A 22,133-nucleotide genomic window follows, 5' to 3' on the forward strand; every position below is an offset into this window, starting at 1 on the left:
TAAAACCAGTTATTTTGAAAGTTAACTATTATGGCCTCCTAATATTTATACTTTGTTTCCTTGAGACAAGAATCTTAATCTATGTCTATAATTAGTGAATCAAGTTTAACTTCTGTGAAACCTCTGAAATTATATCCATAATTTTTGGAGGGGTGGTATTTTTAAAGGAAGGTAATTCATAGTGTTCATCAGTCTCTTAAAATGGTCTGTGACTCACAAAGTCCCAATACTTAGCTGATATCACTGATATCACTGGAATGTAAGAAAGTGGAAAACTAGAATCTAAGAAAGTCACAGGAGTGTTTGAGTGTCTGTATCCAACTGAATTTTCATATTTATAAGTTAATTTTATGTATAGCTATTGTTTATTTCATTCAAGATAGATTCCCCTCTTCCTTCCCAGCATACTAGTCATGTATCACTTAAATGAGGTATACAGAATCACTCACTCAGTATTTCTGAAAATTACTAAAACCTCAGGCTATCTATTCTTCAATTCCAAATAATTGTATAACAAGAACCATTTTGTTGTATTTAATATATAATACGCTACTTGAAAAATAAGAAAGAAACACTACTTTTTGTTTCTGTGCTGTTTTTTGTGATATTTGCCAAAAAGCCTGGGGCATCTGTGTGTCTCCCTCAGTTAAGCTCCAACTGTTGATTTTGGCTCTGATCATGATCTCACGATCTTGAGAGAGATGCGACCTATGTTGGTCCTACTCTTGGGCTCCAGGCTGGGCTCTGAGCTGGATGTGGAGCCTGCTTAAGATTGTCTCTCTCCCTCTCCCTGGATCCCTCGTGCGTGCAAACTCTCCCGTTCTCTCAAAAAATAAAATAAAATCATAAAATAAAATAAGATAAAATAAAATAAAATCAGATAAAATCAGATAAAATAAAATAAAATAAAACAATAAAATAAAAAAGAAGAGCCTACGTAACTACATAGTCCACCTTTGTTCTTTCAACTTAACGTTCCATCACTCTGTTACACAGTTACTAAAAAGCCATTATAATTTGCTTTTTATCCTATTTTAAGCAATTAATTGCTGGTGTCCATTTATATTTAACTTGTTAAAATGGGTAATTAAAAACCCATCAATATATACAGGCAAGATTTCATATTTTAAGATATTATTTTCAAAAATTCATTTTAGAAACAAAAACTTGCTGTGTTGCATTTTATTTCCCTAATTGAAGAGAGTAGTGCCATTTATTATTATTTTGTTCTTTGTTTTGTTTTGCTTTGTTTGTTATTCCTAAATGTGTAAAACACCTTTGTCATTTTTTCTCCCTTAGGGCTATATTTACCTTCCAAGCAGTTTGGTATAGATGTTGCAATATATATAATGTATATGAAAGAGGTGTAATATATGTATAATATATTACATATTTGTAATATATATTTATGTGAGTATAAATATTTATACATATAACCTATTTTATATAGTTAATATACATATAAATATTTTAATAAATTTTTATGTATGTTTTTTCTGAAGAAAGTAAAAATATGTATTTTGTTGATATTATCATTAAAAAATTAAATTAGAATAGCCAGAATTTGAGACAAAGTACACACAGTCTTATTGTTTACAAACAACAGAATAATCTACTGGGTCTACCAGGTTCTTCTGTGCTAGTAATAGTATCCTTAGATGGTTTCATTCATCAGTTACTCATTTTCTGAATTAACTAATTTGATATAAAATATTACAGCTTTTAAAAAACCTATCAGCCTCGTGTCTCTCTCGTATTCACCATATTTCCAATGTACTCTGAGCTCCATCTTTAATGGTGTCTTTACATGGTGTTGTAACAGATTAAAAAGCAAAGTTTAGTAGCTAAATTTAAGAGTTCTTATTAGAACTGCTTTTACAAATAAAGCAACAAGTTCACCTTATGTCAAATAAATGACTTATAGCTACATATATAAAATAAGTTTGACTTTCTAATTAAACTTTTTAAAGCATAAAGATGAAAGGAAGTTTTCATATCCTTCAATTACAATAAAAACATGAACAGACAATACATAGGAAATGAATCACAGAAGAGAACGCTTAAGTGGGTAACATGTATGTCTAAGAAAATTCAACAACACACTAAAAATGCAAATAAAAATTAAAAGTCATTTCACCATCAAATTAGAAAACGTCTTTAGAAGGAACACGAAATGCTGATAAATGGACAGTCAACAAAAACAATCATAGTTTCTTGATGGGATGTAAACTGGTAAGGTTTCTGTGAAAACAATGTCACTATAGGCAATGAACTTAAAAACAGCCACATACTTTGATATACTCCTGTAACCAATCCAAAGAAATAATCAGACAAAATCAAACACTTGCATACAAAGATATTCTATTTAATATAACTTACATAACAAAAGTTGGGAATATTATAAATATAAATATAATAAATTAAGAATAATCATTATATGACTGTTTTATAAAATTTTATTTTTCTATTGGGCATTGTGCTTTGGAACATTATTCTTCAATCTATGCTCACAATATAATGGGAACAGAAATAAGCTGCTATATCGGTGAGTTAACTTGTCAGTTAATGTGCTAATATGAACATGGGACCCCTCCCTTTAAATTATATTTGTTTTTATTTTATTTTATTTTATATTTTATTTTATTATTTTTATTATTTTTTAGTTTTTAAGTATAATCAATATATAATGTTATACAAAAAACTATATAATTGAGTGACTCAACATTCTATACATTAATCAGGGCTCATTACCATTACTGTACTCTTAAACCCTTTAACCTATTTTACCCATCCCCTACCTGCCTCCCACCCACATGGAACTCCTTTTATTCTAAGCGTATGTAGAATGATTATAGAAACTGCATCCTTTTCAAAAGAGAAACAATGTTAAATTATTGAAAGTTTATGCAATTGTGATTCTAGACCCGGATTAATCACTAATCTATAGTTGACAAAAAAAAATTTATCAAAGAGCTTACATTTTTAGAACTATGACTAGCCTTGACTAAAAATCTTGGTTTTCATTTAGAATACTGTCTGCTGGAAAAAGAAAAATGAAACAAAACCAACCAATCAAAAAATTTCTTTTAACCGATGCCTAAATACGGAGAAGATTCATTCATAAGTAATTTACTAATATCAGTGATCACTCAAAAGACAGAACAGGATAGAAGGGAACTGGTTTAGACTCGACGAAGCAGGAGAACATGCTGATAGCAGTTCATGAAGTTACTTGCTGACTTACATAAAGGATAGAACCAAGTTTAGATGCTTATTTCCTAAGCTAAGGTGGTACCAACCATAACCTAAAATATTATATTGGATTTAGACCTTTGCAAAGCTATGTTGTGACCACAGGAATGAAATCTTTAAACTGATAACCATATTATTAATAAAAAGTGATAAAGAAACCTGGCTTTCACTTTTGTGGAGGAATCTGTGTAATAAAATCCATAAATTATACTGAGTTACCTTTTCAACCTATTTTTGTAAACCTCCTCGAAAGAACAGGGTCATTTCATAATTTGAATCATATTTATTTGATAGATCGTTGATAACTACTGAGTGATTTGATACTAGGGGATATGTTAATTTTCAAGATTTACAGTGAATAGATATATGTTCTTCTTCACTGGGAGACAGAATATATACCACAAATACATAAAGGAAAGTCTAAAGAATTTTCCCCATATCCTTCACCAGGGATTGCAGAGTGTTAAGAGAATTCAAACACAGACATTTAAAATAAGCATACCACCGCTCATCCAAATAAAAAAATTCACTGTTTTCCAAGTGTAGAACCAGCAGAATGGTAGGTACAAAGTACACATACTGCTACACACACACATGCAAAAACGTACAATGCATGTAATCTTGGACAAGAAAAATTTTCTACTTTCTAGATGTCACGATCCTAAATATACCAGCTTGACATTTCAGGTTCGAAGAAATATGTCTCCTAAGAGTGTTGACAATTTTGCATGTGGATACCTTTTGAAGAAAAAAAACAAACACCTCAATTTGCACACACTGCTGTGAACATAATATAGTGGTTTTTTTTTCCTCTCCGAGGCCCACCTGATCACAATCCTATGTAAATCAAGGAAGGGTTGCCCTAGTTTTTCTCCATTTGTGGATGAAATGCTTCATATGACCTTCTGAAAAGTCCACATGTTTCAACTTCATATCAGGAGATCTTTCATGAATCTCTTTAGTTTCTACTAATGTTGTCTCAAGGTAGCGTCAGCGAGATCTCAGACAAGAAAAAATATCATTTGATTAACTTTTCAAAGTCTATCAAAAACAAAGGACATGGGGGAAAAAAGGACAGATCTCAATTATGAACAGCCCAAATGATCAAATGAAAGCTAGGGGCACCTGGGTGGCTCAGTCTGTTAAACGTCTGGCTCTGGATCTCACGGTGCATGGGGTCAAGCCTCGCGTTGAATTCTGCACTGAAAGCATGGAGCCTGCTTGGGATTCTCTCTCTCTCTCTCTCTCTCTCTCTCTCTCTCTCTCAATCTGCCCCTCTTTCACTCATGCTGTCTCTCTCTTAAAATAAATAGATAAGTATTTAATAAAGAAAGCTAAAGGAGATAAATAGTGCTGTTGGAGTTTTAACTCATTGCTAATTGGGTTATAACTGCTACAAATTGTTCCTTTCAATCATTTATCTTTGGAAATGATCAGGAAAATAGTAACAAATGTATTATTATTCTTCAACAAATTGCTGTCTCTTTTCATTTTGAGTCCAGAGTGTTTCTGGAAATATAAAGATACAGCAGGATCTTCTGTTGGAATATGGTCACTTTGAATATTGAATGGATATTGAAAATTAAGAGCACCAAAGAAAGGACAGTCACCACCAAAATATCTAAACACTTTTTGTTTATTCAAATTTATTGAAACAATTTGGCCTTCAAAATGCACTAAAAAATATCAGCCTTTCAGGATTTGGGGGTTGTTATTACATATTATAAGCCATGATTTGGATTTATATTCTTTTTAGAGTTCAGATTATGAAAAGGCTTAACTGTGAAGAAAATGTAGTTTGGTGTACCTAAAAAGTGTTAGCTTGTGTATATGGGGATCACAATTTACCACTTTTGTCATTGATTTTCTGATTAAAATTAGGTAAACTATCTAAATTGTAAAATGACAGTTTCTCATCTCTACAGTAGAGATAATTCTTTCTTCTACTAATATCAGAAAGTTTTGATAAGTTAAATGAACTTTTAGCACTCAGTATTTGGGTAGAAAATGTATCACTTAATTATTCTCCATTTATTTATTCTCTCATAAATTATTTTATAAAGTCTCATTTTGGGGGAGACTATTTATGCTCTGGCCATCTTTTGTGCTGTCAGCTACTTTTCCTCATACATGTTACTATGGAATGTTAGACATCTGAAAGTGGGTTATAGTCCATTTCAGGATGGAAATGGATGGAGATATAATAGAATGCATGTTTGAGTCTTATTAGGACCCCATTCTAAATACTTCTCTCTGACTCTTAGACAACTTTTCTTCTTCTGTCTACTTCTGTTTTGTTATTTTATAGAAACTCAATTGCAATGAAAACAATTCAGATGTCTCTCCCCCAGATTTATCTTTGTTCCATTATATTTTTTTACTAAAAGATTTAAAATATTTATTCATTTATTTTTGAGAAAGAGAGAGACAGAGAGCAAACAGGGAGAGGCAGAGAAAGAGGTAGACACAGAATCCGAAGCAAGCTCCAGGCACTGAGCTGTTTGCACAGAGTCTGATGCAGGGCTTGAACTCACAAACCATGAGATCATGACCTGAGCTGAAGTTGGACGCTTAACCAACTGAGCCACCCAGGTGCCCCCTCCTTAGGGGGGGTCTATTATCTTAGACATATATTTATCATATGCAGCCAATTTATAACAACTAGTTTATACTTTACATTTTTATGCAATTTTCAAAAGCAACACATCCTTTATTTCCTATAGGCTTAAACTGTCCAGTGGAAAATGAAAATTAAATTTTAGTGATATGGTAAGAAGATAATGAAGTCCTTAATTACTTCTTAATTATAGAGTCACATTGAGAAACTAAGCTCTTCTCTACCCACTCATTCATTAATAATCTGAGATATAAGTTATAATTTGCACAGAGGAAGGCCTTCCAAGCAGAATGACAATAAGCATTAGACTATAAGCTTGGGTGGGGTGTGCTGAGAAGAGCTGGCTCCCAAGCAGGACATTGGTCCAATATAGTCATCAGTGAATCATGAAATTCTATTCTTTATCTATCCTTGATAGGACATATGCAAAAGCATTCCACTGCTTCAAGGTTTTGGCAGAAGATGATTCTGAAAATGTTGACAAAATCAAAGTTGTAGCCATTCATTTTTTTTTCTATACACGTGTTTTGACTAAGAGGAAATATAAGCCCAGAAAATTGAAGTGACCTAATAAGGTTTGCCTATTTTTAGTCATTTAAACCTTGAAGAAGTCTCTTAACCTAGAGGATTTCAAAATATCTTTTTCTGTAAAATGGGCATGGTTGTGTTGGGTCTGATTTCTTTCTTCTACTGATAAGGGCTTTATGAATCCTGGGAGTTCTATAACTTTCCAATGAATGGAGCTGTGTCTCATTTTCCACAAAAATATCAGTATCAATATTTATTGAATACTTATTATTAGGTTATGTTTTGCTGTTTTCCATCTTAGTTCTATGGTATCCAGATGTCGTGAGATATGATAATAATTCCAACTCCACAGCTTCATCACTTTTCTGATGTGCTCGTAGACAAATGGATTATATCCGATGTTTTTCCATTAATGTATATGTGTAAAGAAAGGATGATGGCTATTAAACTGTGATTCTCCAGCTGATTTTATATGTATTCTTTAATAAATTTGGTGAAGCAAAGCATTCCAATTGGCATATATGGAGTGTGTGATTGACCACATGCACTCGAGACAGGGACAGAACACCTGTATTCAAATCTTTATTACACTATCCTGAAGCTTCAGTCTTGGAACTTCACTGTGTTCATCAAATGAGGCAATTTCATAATTTTTCAGTAATAATTAAATGATATTAAATATGTGGAACAACATCTAGAATATATTTTAAGAATAAGTATTTGCTAATATTGCATAGTAACTGATATGTTATTGTCAAATCTGAGTGCAATTAGAAAATAGTCAATTTCCATTGTTTAAATTTGACTTCTATTTTTTTTCAGAGAATCTCCATGAATGTAATATAATACATATAGAAATAACTTCAGCAGCTTGGATTATGAGTCTGATGCTCACCCTACTGGGATTCTCCTTCACTCTCTGATAATATTCTAGAAACTTGAGGAGGGAATTCAGAGAATAAATTTAACAATAAATTTAATAATAAATAAATTTGTCTCCAAACTCAAAATTCATAGAACCTATAAGAATACTTAAATCAACTCAACATAAAAGAAAACTACATTTAAAAAGAAAGAAAAACTACATTGAACATACATGAAGACATACTGGATGAACTTTAAACCATTGTTTCTTCAATAATTGGAATGTGGTCTCAGCAAGGCAACAAAATAGAGGATAAGTGAAATTTTGTGTCAGTTCTTTACAGAAGATCAAAAACCATTTTGAAAGTGGTGTGTGTGTGTGTGTGTGTGTGTGTGTGTTTACAGAAATAAGCCAATTCAATGCGTGAATTTGGACCAATAAATGATTCAATCTTTAGAGCCAATTCTCTGTAAAATTTCAACATCAAAGCAAGGGTACTGGGGAAATTGTAAACAAAAATATTTTCAACTAAAAGAATGAAAACTTTAATCTTCTTAGAAAGTACTAACAATTCAATGTGCTTCTTGAAAAAAAAATCAGACATTTATACCGTTTTAAAAAATGAGAATCAAATAAGCTGATCTCTATTCATGGGAAATACCTAGTCATAGAGTCAATATTTAAAGTTCATTCTAATTTTTCAAGCCATTTATAAACACCTTTTTAGAATCCAGTGACTCCTACCATTGTTCAAAGCAAAGCAAAGAGAGAAAAAAAAAAAACTCCATGGGAAGTACACCAATTCTCAAGGTTCATGTGAGCCTTTAGAATATATATTGAGTGGAAGATGTCTAAACTGAAATTTGTTTAATAAGTTATAAATATTCAACATCTCTTGGCAGGTGTTGTTATTTTCCTTTGAAAAGAAATTTATTTTTAAGTTAAATTTTCCAAGATTATTTAATTTGAAAATCATCTATTTCCATTTGTCCACTGCTTTTCCCAGACCTCTGAAAAAGCCTATGAATTATTAATTTCAAGACTATCTCACTCACCATTAACTTTCCAAGATCTGAGGAGGAGCTCTTCACCAAAATTTTCTTCCAAAATGGATTCAATAAGGGCAAATGCAAAACAGTCCACATATGACAGGAAAATCACAAATGCAAATACTGACCAGGTAAATTGTGGCTGAATGTCAATTATACCTTTGGAATAGTTCTTGGAAAATTCAGTCTTTCTCTTCAATTAAGTAACGTATTTAGAGAAGCAAATGAGAGCTAGATTCCAGGATTTCAGAATGCAGTAAGTACTGGGTAAATTCAAATCACATAGCAGAATTGTATAATCCACAGCCTCTGCCACCAGCTGCACCTGTACGAATGTGACAAATGCAAGGTTGTTTGAAACTAACTCAGCAAAATGTGTGAAATCACTTGGAGACTCACCGGGAACAGTTTCCAGTTCATGAGTTATGTATTTGTATAAGACAAGAGATTCAAAATAACTGTTTTTAAATGTTTTGTGTGATTTCATATTTTCTTAAGGTTTTATGTTTCTATAGCATTAGTGCATTCTGAAGTAGCTGTTATAAATGCAGTTTTAAAAATGAAGTGTTTTTGGGGTGCCAGGGGTGTCTCAGTCAGGTAAGCATCTGACTCTTGATTTTGGCTCAGGTCATGATATCACAGTTCATGAGATCTGTGCTGATGGTGCAGAGCCCGCTTGGGATTCTCTCTCTGTCTCTCCCCTGTTTATGTTCTTTTTCTCTGTCTCAAAATAAATAAATAAACATTTTAAAAAATAAAATGCTTTTTAAAAATAGACTTATAATTGTAATTAATCTTTATTATAAGAAATTAATTTTGATTACAATTAATTTGTGGGATTTTTGGCTAATTAGCATTTCCATATATCGCTCCATATTTTATTATCCTAGTTTATCATAGAAAATTGAGAGGACCATAGAAAATAAATAATGGAAAATGAAGAAAATAATGTGATTACCGTCTCTCCAAATGCTTATTATCATGGTGAAGATATTTGAAATACAAAAAGATCCCCATTGCTGCACTAGAATAGGATATATTTCAGGTATATTTATACATCTTTTCCATAATACCTTGTACCAATTTGGCAAAAAGGAGTAAACATTTATGATAATAAAAAAGTTCCCCAATAGTCAGTATACATTTTAAGGTTTTTAGTCTAACATTGCACAATTAATAATTTGTCAAGTACATATCAATTGACTGATTATGTGTATGCTAAATTGTTCACATCATTTTCTCAGTCATCTTTAATTCAACAAGCTCATTCAGTGAAACACAATTACATAAAAAAATTAAAACAGAATTCATGGAAATGGAAAACTCTCTAATTGATTTGATTTCTAGTTTAACTAAGAACTAGATCCTGTAGAAGTCAACAGCATTTGAATACTCAGTTATGAGATCATTTGAAATGCTTCACTCAATACATACAATCCAGCCCCAGAGATTAACTTAGGATGCAAAACTGTAAACTGTACAAAGTTCATTTTCTTTCCCTCATCCCAATCATGAGACTAGTCTAGAGTTTAGACTTGAAATGAAACTTCTTCACTTGTACCTAGAATTTGGAATAGACTCCTGGGGGCCATGGGGCCAGCTAGTACCTTTCACTGGGCAAAGTAAAAGTTTATAGACAAGCAGGATGGCAGTTCAGAAACCAGAGGCAAAATTGATGTACAGATCACAAAATAAGCATTTTAGAAAAGATAGGGATGGGATAAATCCTGCTGCATTTTGAATAGCTATGGTGTGTAGAAAATGGGTGGAGAAGGTGATAAAGCCCTCAGGGGAATGTTTCAGAGGTAACACTGACATTTACCTTCATGGGTTAGTGGATGTACATTCTAGCAATGACCCTAAGAGACATTAAAAAAGAAAATACATGAATGTTTGTGGACAATGGGTGGAAAATTCATTTATTTTCTTTTTGGATTTTTAATACTCTTACTATCTTTTCTTCTTTTTTTTTTTTTTTAAATTTATTCAGCGGTGTCTGGGTGGCTCAGTCAGCTGAGTGCCCTACTCTTGATTTTGGCTCAGGTCATAAACCCAGGGTCATAAGATCAAGCTCTGTGTTGGGGTCCACGCTGAGCATGGAGCCTGCTTAAGATTCTCTCTCTCTGCCCTTCTCTCTCACTCCTGCTCTCTCTTTCTAAAATTAAAAAAATATTCAACTTATTTAACTAAAAAATGAAAAAGTCACCCATTTCTCTCACTTGTTACTTCTTGCCTTTTGCAGCAACCAATTTGTTCTTTGTATCTATGAGCTTGATTTTGTTTTGGGTGGAATTGTTTGTTTGTTTTTAGATTCTCTATATGAGAAAGTTTATACAGTATTTGTCTTTTCCTGTCTGACTTATTTCACTTAGCATAACGGCCTCAAGGTCCATGGGTGCTGTTGCAAATGACAAGATTTCTTTCTTTTTTATTGTTCAATGTGTGTGTGTGTGTGTGTGTGTATGTGTGCCTGTGTGTGTGTGTGTGTGTCTGTGTGATATGTATCACAATTTCTTTATCCATTCATCCATTGACGGACACTTAGATTGTTTCCATATCTTTTGTAAATAATGCTTCAATAAATATGAGGGTACATGTATCTTTCTGAGTTAGTGTTTTTGTTTTCTTCATATAAATTCCCAAAAGTGGAATTGCTGGATCATATGGTAGTTCTACTTTTACTTTTTTGAGTAATCTCTATACTGTTTTCCATTTTCCATAGTGGTTGTACCAATTTAAATTTCCACCATCAGTGAACAAGGATTCCCTTTGCTCCACATCTTTGCCAGTACCTGTCATTTCTTGTCATTTAGATAGTAGCCATTCTAACAGATGAAATATCTCATTGTGGTTTTTGTTTGCATTTCCATGATAATTAATGTTTTGCTCATCTATATGTCTTCTTTAGAAAAATGTCTATCCGGATATTTTGTCCATTTTTTAATCAAATTGGGTTTTTTTTGTTTTGTTTTGTTTCTTGGGATTTAGTACATGTAATGCACTTAAAGTTCTGTAAGGTTACGTGGACATCTCTTTTAAAAAAAAAATTTTTTTTAATGTTTATTCATTTTTGAGAGACAGAGAGAAACAGAGTGCAAGTGGGGGAGGAGCATAGAGAGAGAGGGAGACCCAGAATCCAAGCAGGCTCCAGGCTCTGAGCTCTGAGTAGTCAGCACAGAGCCTGATGTGTGGCTCAAACTCACAAACAGCAAGATCATGACCTGAGGCGAAATTGGATGCTTAACCAGCTGAGCCACTCTGATGCTCCTGAAAATCTTTTTTAAATAAGAGATTCAGTAACCTTTTGAAATGATATTCTTCAACAGGAGCATTAGATGATTAAACATGAGAATTTTTTCCTGGTTAGGCACTACTTTTCTTACTGCAGTTTGTGATAGCTGAGGTCAGAATTCTACAAATAAATCTTTAAAAATATGAGAGATCATTGGGAGGAATTGAAGGATTCTTCATTTCAGGAAATAATTTTCAAGTCTGGAGAAAAAATTGCCTTTGTAGAGTGGGGGAAGTAGAGAATGGGGAGGAGGAAATTTCTTCAAGTGTCTTGGGATTATTATTAGAAAAAAGTGTACTGAGGAAAGAGTCACATCTGAGGTTGGATACTTATGACAATAATAAAAATAATTGTCTGTCATGAGGATGTATTATTTGTCATTAGGTAAATAAAACATATTTATAATAATATTTTTCAGCAAAACTGAAAATGAGTGAGAACTGGTTAATGCCAATATGGCATTTCCAATGTAATTGGAAGACCTAACCGTCATTCAAATCTTTGGATTTGCATTCCCACAGGTTCTTTTGAAGAGCACCAGATTTAAAAAGTAGTCCCTCTGATTTTCTTCATTAGGGTAAAATCTAGTGCAAGAGTCTACTTACGATCCAGGAGGTGGTAGAAGATCAGATATCTCAGTGCTATGTGTTCCTATCTGCAAGATCATCTGGAGGAGGTATTTAACATCGTCCACAAGAAAAAGCTAAGATTTGTGGTAGGGAACATGGCCTCCTCTTTGTCAGTGATTCCTCATGTTATCATCATGTCAGCAGAATTTATCACAGGGATTACAGTAAATGGATTTCTTATAATCATCAACTGTAAAGAATTGATCAAAAGCAGAAAGCTAACACCAATGCAACTCCTTTGCATATGTATAGGGTTGTCGAGATTTGGTCTGCTGATGGTGTTAATGGTACAAAGCTTTTTCTCTGTGTTCTTTCCACTCTTTTACAGGACAAAAATTTTTGGTGCAGCAATGTTGTTCTTTTGGATGTTTTTTAGCTCTGTCAGTCTCTGGTTTGCCACCTGTCTTTCTGTATTTTACTGCCTCAGGATATCAGGCTTCACTCAATCTTATTTTCTTTGGCTGAAATTCAGGATCTCCAAGTTAATGCCTTTGCTGCTTCTGGGAAGCCTGCTGGCCTCCATGAGCATTGCGGCTCTGTGCATCGATGCAGATTATCCTAAAAACATGGACAATAATGATTTCCTCAAGAATGCCACGCTGAAGAAAACTGAACTCAAGATAAAGCCAGTTAATGAAATGCTTCTTTTCAACTTGGCATTACTATTTCCGCTAGCCATATTTGTGATGTGCACTTTTATGTTATTCATTTCTCTCTACAGGCACACTCATCGGATGAAAAACAGATCTCATGGTGTTAGAAATGCCAGCACAGAAGCCCATATAAATGCATTAAAAACAGTGATAACATTCTTTTGCTTCTTTATTTCTTATTTTGCTGCCTTTATGGCCAATATGACATTCAGTATTCCTTATGGAAGTCAGTGTTTCTTTGTGGTAAAGGACATAATGGCGGCATTTCCCTCTGGACATTCAGTTATAATCATCTTGAGTAATTCTAAATTCCAACAACCATTCAGGAGACTTCTCTGCCTTAAAAAGAATCAGTGAAATACAAACAATCCTGAAAAAAATTCAATGAAGAGCAGAAGCAATGTTAAATATTGTGTGTTTGTTTGCCATGGATTCAATAGACTTATGTTTCATTTTTGCTTACTTATGTATTTTGTGTGCTCTCTTTCTGGCAATTTCCTTCTCCTCTCCTACCCCCAGGACATGTGAAGCCCTAATTTTGATGTTAGATGGATAGGATATTTTTTCCTCCCAGGAATTCTATACTTAAAATGTATGTAAATACATATATACATAAAATATATAAATATTATGATAGTAATACACTTAAATAATTAATATTTGCAGTGGAGTGGCAGTTGTGTAAAAAATAATCAGAAAAAAATAAGACTTCATTTGGTTAACCAAACTAGTTCTGTTACCTGTTTACCCTAGGTCATTGAGAATCTTCTGTTTTAGATGAGCAAAATCACACCGATTCAGTCTAAGACTTGGAACAGTATAACCAATTTGACTATTTGGTTAAAAATAACTATTTTTCAGAGTATCATTAGTGTAACTATGGTTAAAATGCAAATTATATGTTGAAAGTGTATGATGTCAAGGCGATGAACCCAGATATGCAGATTAAAGCCTAACTTTGCTTTTGATTTCAGTTCCTAATTCAAGTTGGTAAATGGGAAGATGCAAACAGAGCTAGCATATGTGCACGCATACACACACACACACACACACACACACACACACACAATCTAGGGTCTCCATTTCTTATAAGATGAAGAAATATTTTCCCATCCTTTGAAGTGTTAATCTCCTGCCCAGAGAGAATATGAGCGAGGTTGTTGACATTGAAGTCCAGGTAGAAAAATACTCAGTGATGTCTTATCTTAACCCCTTAACTGGTATATCAGTGTCTTCCAGCTGGAAATTTTGTCCAGGGTATGGCAACAGCAAATGACTGGAAGATCTAAGATAAAAGTTTTGAAACATGATGGCAGATTTGAGTGGATTCTGCTCTTTAAGGATCTTGAATAATCTTGCTTTAGGAAAGAGCAATAGTTTCTGTCATATCTTACATCTCTCAATATATGTTTTAAATCTGTGGAACCCTCACTGGCTCCTAAACAAACAAACAAAAAGACCCGTAGTTACTTTAATTGTAAATAAATTGTGAGTAGGTGACTTAGAAATTACAAGGATGAAAAAAAATACTAGATGTGTGTGCACATGAGTGTTTTTTTAATGTTATACAATATTTTTACACACAATCATTTGCTTCATTCTCAGAACATTTTGTAAAGTAGGCAGTGGAATTATCTGAATTTCTGCATTCAGAAGTAAGGTCTGAAGAGGCCCTTACACATATCTAATATCCGTCATCTATACTCACTGGTGTAATTGGAACTCATATGGCTCTCATGTGGCTCTTATGTCTTTAAAGCCAGTGTACTTTCATTTGGTTTTCTCTCCATTATTATTTATAGCAACTTTAGATCCCAAAATTTATGATAAGAAACAATGTTCTAATCTATAATCCATAATATTGTATGGGCTTTCTGCATTATGTTCTTAAAAAGTCAACTGAAAAATATTTCAAAATCTCTGAATTATTCTATTATTTCCTCAAATCATTTTTTTTTAAATTTGTCTCATATATGGTTTACTAATAGTCTGAAGTAGTCGAAACATAGGTGCCCCAATTTACAATTTAATATCACTTGACTCCAGGAAATTACCATGCCAGTCTCACTCACTATGGGTCAGGTAAAACTAACTCTCTATTGGGAAAAACTGGTATTCACTATGTTTACAGCCTGAGTTCTGGACAATTGTATAATGGGACCTACTCCTTAGGTTATAGAATGAACTGTTGAGTCTTCCCCATTGTGGGGAAGCCCCATGGCCCCTTTTTTCTAAGACCAAGCTCAAAGTCTCACTAGTGGCAGTGCCTGAATTACATAGGCTGTCATGACATGGAACTCATATGGCTCTCATATGGCTCTTATGTCTTTAAAGCCAGTGTATTTTCATATTGAGGTCTGATACCATTGAGCCACTTATATCCTCTATTATATTCATGTATTTTTTCATTTAAAAATAATTTTAATAATTGTTTTTTAACTTGTAATATAATACATACTTAATGTAAAAAATTGGAAAAATAAGAAATGTAAGAAGTGAAACTGATAGAATCACAGTAAAATTTTTGCATGCATTCTTCCAACATTTGAAATACATGTACACATATATGCACTTAAAGTATACATGTGTGTGATGTAATTTATTACATTATGGAGATCATGCTGTATATATAGTTTATGCTATATTTTTATGTAAATTACACGTGTGAAATTTTCATTTGTAACAACTTCATAATATTTCATTTTATGGATGTAATTTTTTGTTTTTAATTTTTTAAATATTTATTTACTTATTTTTGAGAGACAGAGAGACAGAGTACAAATGAGGGAGGGGCAGAGAAAGAGGAAGACGCAGAACTGGAAGCAGGCTCCAGGCTCTGAGCTGTCAGCACAGAGCCCAACACAGTATTGAAACCACGAACCTTGAGATCATGACCTGATCCCAAGTTGGATGTTTAACGACTGAGCCACCCAAGCTCCTCTGTAATTTGTTTTTAACCATTCATCTATTATTAACCTGTATCTCCATTAACAAAGAGAACGGTAGAGTTGAAAATAAGGTTTATATTATTGAAGGGAAAAAAAGGAGAAGACTCAAACAAAACAAAAAACAAAATAAGAGGCTCTTAAATGCAGAGAACAAACTGGGGTTGATGGCCGGAGGAGAGGGGAAAATAGGTGATGGGCATTGAGTATGGTGCTTGTTGTGATGAGCACTGCATCTTGTATGTTGTATGTAAGCAATGAACCACAAGAATCTACTCCAAAAACCAAGAGCACACTTTACACACAGTAGGTTAGCCATTTTGACAATAAATTATATTTAAAAAAAAAAAAAGAAATGGAAAAAGTCTATAGTTAACGAACAAGGAGAATCTTCTGTTATTATCACTATTTATACATGAGTAACCCAATTGATACTAATGCCTTGAAAAATTTTGGCATCAGAATTCCTTGACATAGGTCTATGGGCATGGGAGTCCTTAGAACAAGCCTGTTGGCCTGGGAAACTTGTAATGATGCCATTGGCTGGGAATTCCTTGGGATGGGGCTGCAACATGGCAGGCATTCCAAGATTTCATCAAGTCTGTATGAAAAGTCACCATGCCTTTCAGAGGAATTCCACTAATCAGGTAATTAACTTTTTATTCCAGAATTGCTTTACTTTTTGTGTATGTTATCTCACTGATCATCATAACCCAGGTAGAGAATATTATTATCTGTTGTACCAAATATGAGGAAATCTTAATGTGAATAGACAAAAGAATTGGTTGCTTATCTAGACCTGAATCTTGCCTTCTAAATCTGAATTCCTAATTTTTTTCTAAACATAATTGTGCATCAAAGTTGCCTGGTGAATATGTTTAAATTGTGGATTTCCAGGCTTCTCCTAGACTTGCTGAATATAGTCTCTGGGGATGAGACCCAAAAATCTATACTGTAAACAATGCAGGCAATTATGATGCAACTTGTTTACAGACCAGAGTTTGTCAGTTCCACCGCATGACAGAATATTAATGCTACTAACTGGAGCCTTAAAAATATATTCTTATCAATGTAAAGTCTTTCTTGGGAGAAATTTTTTAGGGCATTTAAAAGAAATTCTACTCCATTACAAAACATTCAAGTTACAGCCCAACCTTTCCTTTAGACTTTTTTGGTTGAAAGGAACTGATTCGCATGTGGTCACCTAATGTAAGAAGGGACATATGGAATACACATGAAATGATAAAGAAGAAACACTGCCATGGAAATCCAAAAATAAAACCTGAAGTCAGCTGAGTAAAAGGAAACTCTATAGATAGAGCTCAACAGCCATAATTTTTGGAAACTCTTCTCATGCTCATCCAATATTATGAGTCAATCTCTCCTCTGCACATCTCCTTTTTCTTCTCTCACTGTATGTGGTTGAGAAAATACATATTTTTTCCTGCTTATACATATCTCCTACATTATCATAAATACAACTGACTCTACCATTCTGGACCTTGACTCTACTTCATGACTTCTTTCTATCTTATACTTCAACACATACTGGTGTGTGTGATCTGATTTATTTTTGTCAATTCAAATTTTTCTAAGGTATATCTTATTACACATCTGTCATTGTTGTCAGGTCATCATCAGGATCCCTGGTAAACCTAGGTACTGGCTATACTTGGATGAGGGGTTCAAATCTGAACCAATCAGATTCAATCTGGAAGGTAAAGCCACTGGTCTGCCTAGGGCTCCCTGTAGCTTCAGTTGGGCTGGGAGCAGGAAAGTTTCTCTGAAAGCATCTTAGTGTATCAGGCACCATGATTATCATGAATCTGTATGCTTCTGTAATGCCTCATTTTTCAGGACTCAGATAAGGCAAGGAAAACCCATAGATCCCATGAAGACTTTTCATGAAACTTAAAATCCACAAATAGGAATTTGATCTATCTTCCTTGTGTATTCTAGATAATATTATGTCAAAGAAGACTTTTAATATATGCAGATGAAGTCTTTTACAATACAAGACTAAATGTACACTGCTCAGTAAATAAATAAACATTGAGAGTCAATTATGTAGGCACACTGAGAGGTCCACATGTTTGCATGGGAATATCACAGCTGTTTCAAACCAGAAAATGAGTTTGAGAACATCTGTGTTTGTTCTATTTCTTCTGGCTTCTTCCTCCATAGACACAGTTCTCTTTTACTCATCTCAACACTAGACAATGTGTATTTAATTAATCAATAAGGAATTTTAGTTTTAACCATGAGAAATAAGTTACCAGAAAGAAGGCTTTTCCAAGTAAATTCAGCAAATCTTGTACTTCTTCTCTGGCACTACTTAAAGAGCAAAATTTTTGAAAATGAAAGTCTTCCTCCCAGGGATGCCTGGGTGGCTCAGTTGGTTAAATGTCTGACTTTGGCTGAGGTCATAATCTCATGGTTCCGCAGGTTTGAACCCCATGTGAGGCTCTTCACCAACAGCTGGGAGCCTGGAACCTGCTTCAGATTCTGTATCTCCCTCTGTCTCTCTCTGCCAGTCTACCACTTGTCCTCTCTCTCTCTCTCAAAAATAATTAAATAAACATTTAAAAAAGCCTTCCTCCCATACACACACACATATCTATCCAAACTTTTGAAATAATAAGAATTGCAAAATCTTATATGAGAATTCCTTCCATTTTCTAAGACCAGCTTCCTAGATTTTACTGAAAGGACAAATAGGAAAATTACCAGTAACTTTCACATAAGTAATTTCAGGATTAAAAGATGTAGAGGAAAAAAGGATGTGCACTCTGGAAAATTAGTTCTTTGTGTGTTTGACTTGAATGGGATGGTCTCAGTATGACGCCCAGGGACAATGGGACATAGAGACATATTACACTAACTTTGCAATTTTTGTTTGGAGTTCTGCTGTGTGTCACAGATTCCTCAGTACAGAGGCTCCCTGACACATGGAAAATAACAGCCAATTTCATGCTTCAAGTTGAGGGAAATCAGTCATTAATGGAATTCTTGTAACACTGTGCTATGAGGCCATGTTACATGGAAAAGATGAATGTAAGGAAATATTTAATTTCTAACAGGAAAATTATAACAACAGATGCCTTATAGTATCACTGAGCACACAGCATTTTATGCTCAAAATACATAAGTTCTATCAATTAATCCTCTTTCAATGTGTGCCAAATACTGTTCTCTAATTTCCCTAAGGGTAATTATTTTTACAGAGGTGATAAAGACAATGAAAATGATACTCCATGGAATTAATGGAAATTAGAAAGGATGGGACTTTACTGACTCAGTTTTCTATGTGATGATTCTGAACTTTCAAATTTGTTTGCATTTCACAGACTCTTAGTGATTGTGATTTGTTTTTACTAATTACCTTAAAACGTTCCTAAGTCTGTGCTTATGTCCCTTTTTAAAAATATTACTTCCCCATTATGGGCTACTATAGTTTTTTCAATTCCTAGTTTCATGGAAGTAAAATAAAATGATAATTCTTTTTCTTGAAATCATCTTTCGATTATTAATAAATTTTGGTTTTGCTCTTCAAATGCAAAGTTTTCCAAGAAATTTCTGTAGTTCTACCAGTATTCTCAAGTGTTGTACCACATGTACTATCATGTGTTAAAGCTTCTATAATAATTTTAGTTATAAAATCACATTTTAAAAAAGCAAGGATTTGCTAACATATGAAAGAAGTTTTATAATCTACACTAGTAATTCCCTTGCTATTCTCTAAAGCAGAGCTTCTCAAATTTAAACAGACAACAGAATCACCTAGGAGGCTTGTTAAAACACAGATTGCTACATCCCACCTCCAGAGATTCTTACTTACTAGAGTTGGGTAAAGCCTGAGAATTACCTTTTTTTTCCATCTTTTGAGAGAGAGAAAAAGCACGCACGTGTGCGAGCTGGGGAGGAGCACAGGGAAAGGGAGAGAAAGAATCTTAAGCAGGCTCAATGCCCAGCATAGAGCTGAATGCAGGGCTCCATCTTGTGACACTGAGATAACGACCTGAGCCAAAATCAAGAATCAGAGGCATAACCAACTGAGCCACTCAGGTGCCCCAGGAATCAGCATTTCTAACAAGTTTCCAAAAGGTACTCATGCTGGTGGCTGGGAACCACATTTTGGGAACCACTGATTGAGATCATTGTATCGTAAAGGCTGTGAACCTGACCTCTGAGGCCAAACTGAAGAGGTTTTCATTGTCAGTCAGCTGATTATTAGTTGTATAATCTTGAGCAAGTCATTAAACCCATTCCTTCAGTGTGTCCTTGTCTGTCATATAATACAAGTACTATTCCCAAAGCTTGCTGTGAGATTGAGTGTGTTAACAAGCGTAAAACACCTAGACAGTGTCTAGCATACAGCAAAGACCTGATAGGCCCAGATATTTAATAAGTCAAGAAAATATTTTAATTGCCACTCTATGGAAGATTATTTCTTAAATAGAATTTTCTACTGTTTTAAAATTGGACAAATAGAACTAAAATTCTATATTGGTACTTTGAGAAAAGAGGTAAAGTATGCTTTAGTTTAGAATGACAAACAAGATTAGCATTTTGATTTGGCATAAAAGTAGGCAAGTAATTTTGACTTCAGTAAAAAGCAGTACACTCACTGAGGGGGTAGAACAAGAATTAGTAACCACCAGAGAGAGGAACCTCAAAAGTCAGTAGCTCCTGAAGATGAGAGTGAAGGAAGATACCAAAGTGCTGAGGGAGTATGATAGAAGGAGAGGTGAGAAGGCAGTGTTCGCCATCTTGCTGGGTCCTGGTTTCAGCTGTGGGGCACTGTTGAGCATTACCGGTGCTTAGCCCGGGAATTAAATATGGAACCAGCTAAGTCCTTCTTTGAAACATCACTCCCACTTTATCAAGGGATAATGTTTTTATTAGTGTGACTTGAACATAGATGATTGAAGGAGAAAGTCTATAACTATAGTAAATTTGAGAGGCCCTTTGGGAGAAAGGGGAAAAAAATACCCAAAACACAAATCAACAGACAAGCTTTGAACATCAATAACACCAACCCAGGCATTCTCATGCGTAGGGTAGTGCAGCCAGTGTAGGCACGGTGTGAAGGCATCACATATCATTAGAGTTACTTTATTCATACATGGCCCTGTGTTGGAGATAAACTTACCAAGCATGTATCTCTATTTCTGGTAGTGATCAGAAAGCACTACTTCCCTACAGCAATCACAATCATATTAGAAAATCTATCCGGGACGCCTGGGTGGCTTAGTCGGTTAAGCGTCAGACTTTCGCTTAGGTCATGATCTCGCGGTTCGTGGGTTCGAGCCCCGCGTAGGGCTCTGTGCTGACTGCCAGCTCAGAGCCTGGAGCCTGTTTCAGATTCTGTGTCTCCCTCTCTCTCTGACCCTCCCCTGTTCACGCTATCTCTCTCTCTCCTAGAAATAAATAAAAATTAAAGAAAATTTAAAAAAAAGAAAATCTATCCTAAAATTTGTTGAGTTCCTCTGGTGCAACAAGCATGACTGTCTTAAAATGTCCTTGAGAGCTCACCTTGATCTACCTGGAAAATGAGATAGTTTGCATAGGGGGGTTCTTCCTTCTTCCACAGGAGGGGTTGCTCCAATCTTAGCTTCCCACTGTATCCTTAGCATTTGCCCTCAAAAAATAGAAATGTAGCTTCGCACAGGCCTCCAGTCATCAGATGCTGAGCAGCTGACTTTCCTGGACAATCCTATGAACAGCTGGCATCCAAATTCAGTAATACTGGTGCCCAGATAATTTGTTAGTCAGTTTCCACTGGCCCCACCCCCATTGATGAAGTTGCTCTCAGACTTGCCCTGTGGAAGAGAAGAGCAGTAGGAGGAACTCCTATCACCCTGAATGTTCACTCACCGTGTGTCCAAAAGCAGGCCCTGGCCCTCATCATCTCTCTAGGGGATACTAGGGGATCAGAAAATTCAAGTCCTCTTTTTCCCTGGTCTTTGCTTATATATTTTTTTGCCCTAATAAAATCTATTCTCTAATCTGCACTGTGTGACATGTCAGGTGGCAAACTTGCAGAGGCCTGCCTTGCACAACTAAGTAGAGGATAAACTCAGGCCTGTCTAATCTCCAGTATCTACTCTTTTTTTTAATGTTTGTTTATTTTTGAGAGGTGGGGGGAGAGGCAGAGAGAGAGGGAGACACAGAATCCAAAGCAGGTTGTAGGCTCTGAGCTGTCTGTACAGAGCCTGAAGCAGGGCTCAAACTCACGAACCATGAGATCAAGGACCTGAGACAAAGTTAGTAGCTCAACCGACTGAGCCACCCAGGCACCAC

The 22,133-nt window shown here is 34.7% G+C and overlaps 1 protein-coding gene across 1 annotated transcript; it reads left to right on the plus strand.

The window, feature by feature from the left end:
• The first annotated feature begins 12,327 nt into the window (after positions 1–12,327).
• On the plus strand, positions 12,328–13,242 carry LOC120248155 (taste receptor type 2 member 9-like). Its single transcript, XM_039256392.1, has one exon. It carries the CDS (start codon positions 12,328–12,330, stop codon positions 13,240–13,242), a length of 915 nt encoding a protein of 304 aa, XP_039112323.1.
• Positions 13,243–22,133: the final 8,891 nt, after the last annotated feature.

Source organism: Hyaena hyaena, unplaced genomic scaffold (assembly GCF_003009895.1).
Source record: "Hyaena hyaena isolate Hyena2069 unplaced genomic scaffold, ASM300989v1 scaffold_569, whole genome shotgun sequence".
In the NCBI taxonomy this organism is placed as follows: domain Eukaryota; kingdom Metazoa; phylum Chordata; class Mammalia; order Carnivora; family Hyaenidae; genus Hyaena; species Hyaena hyaena.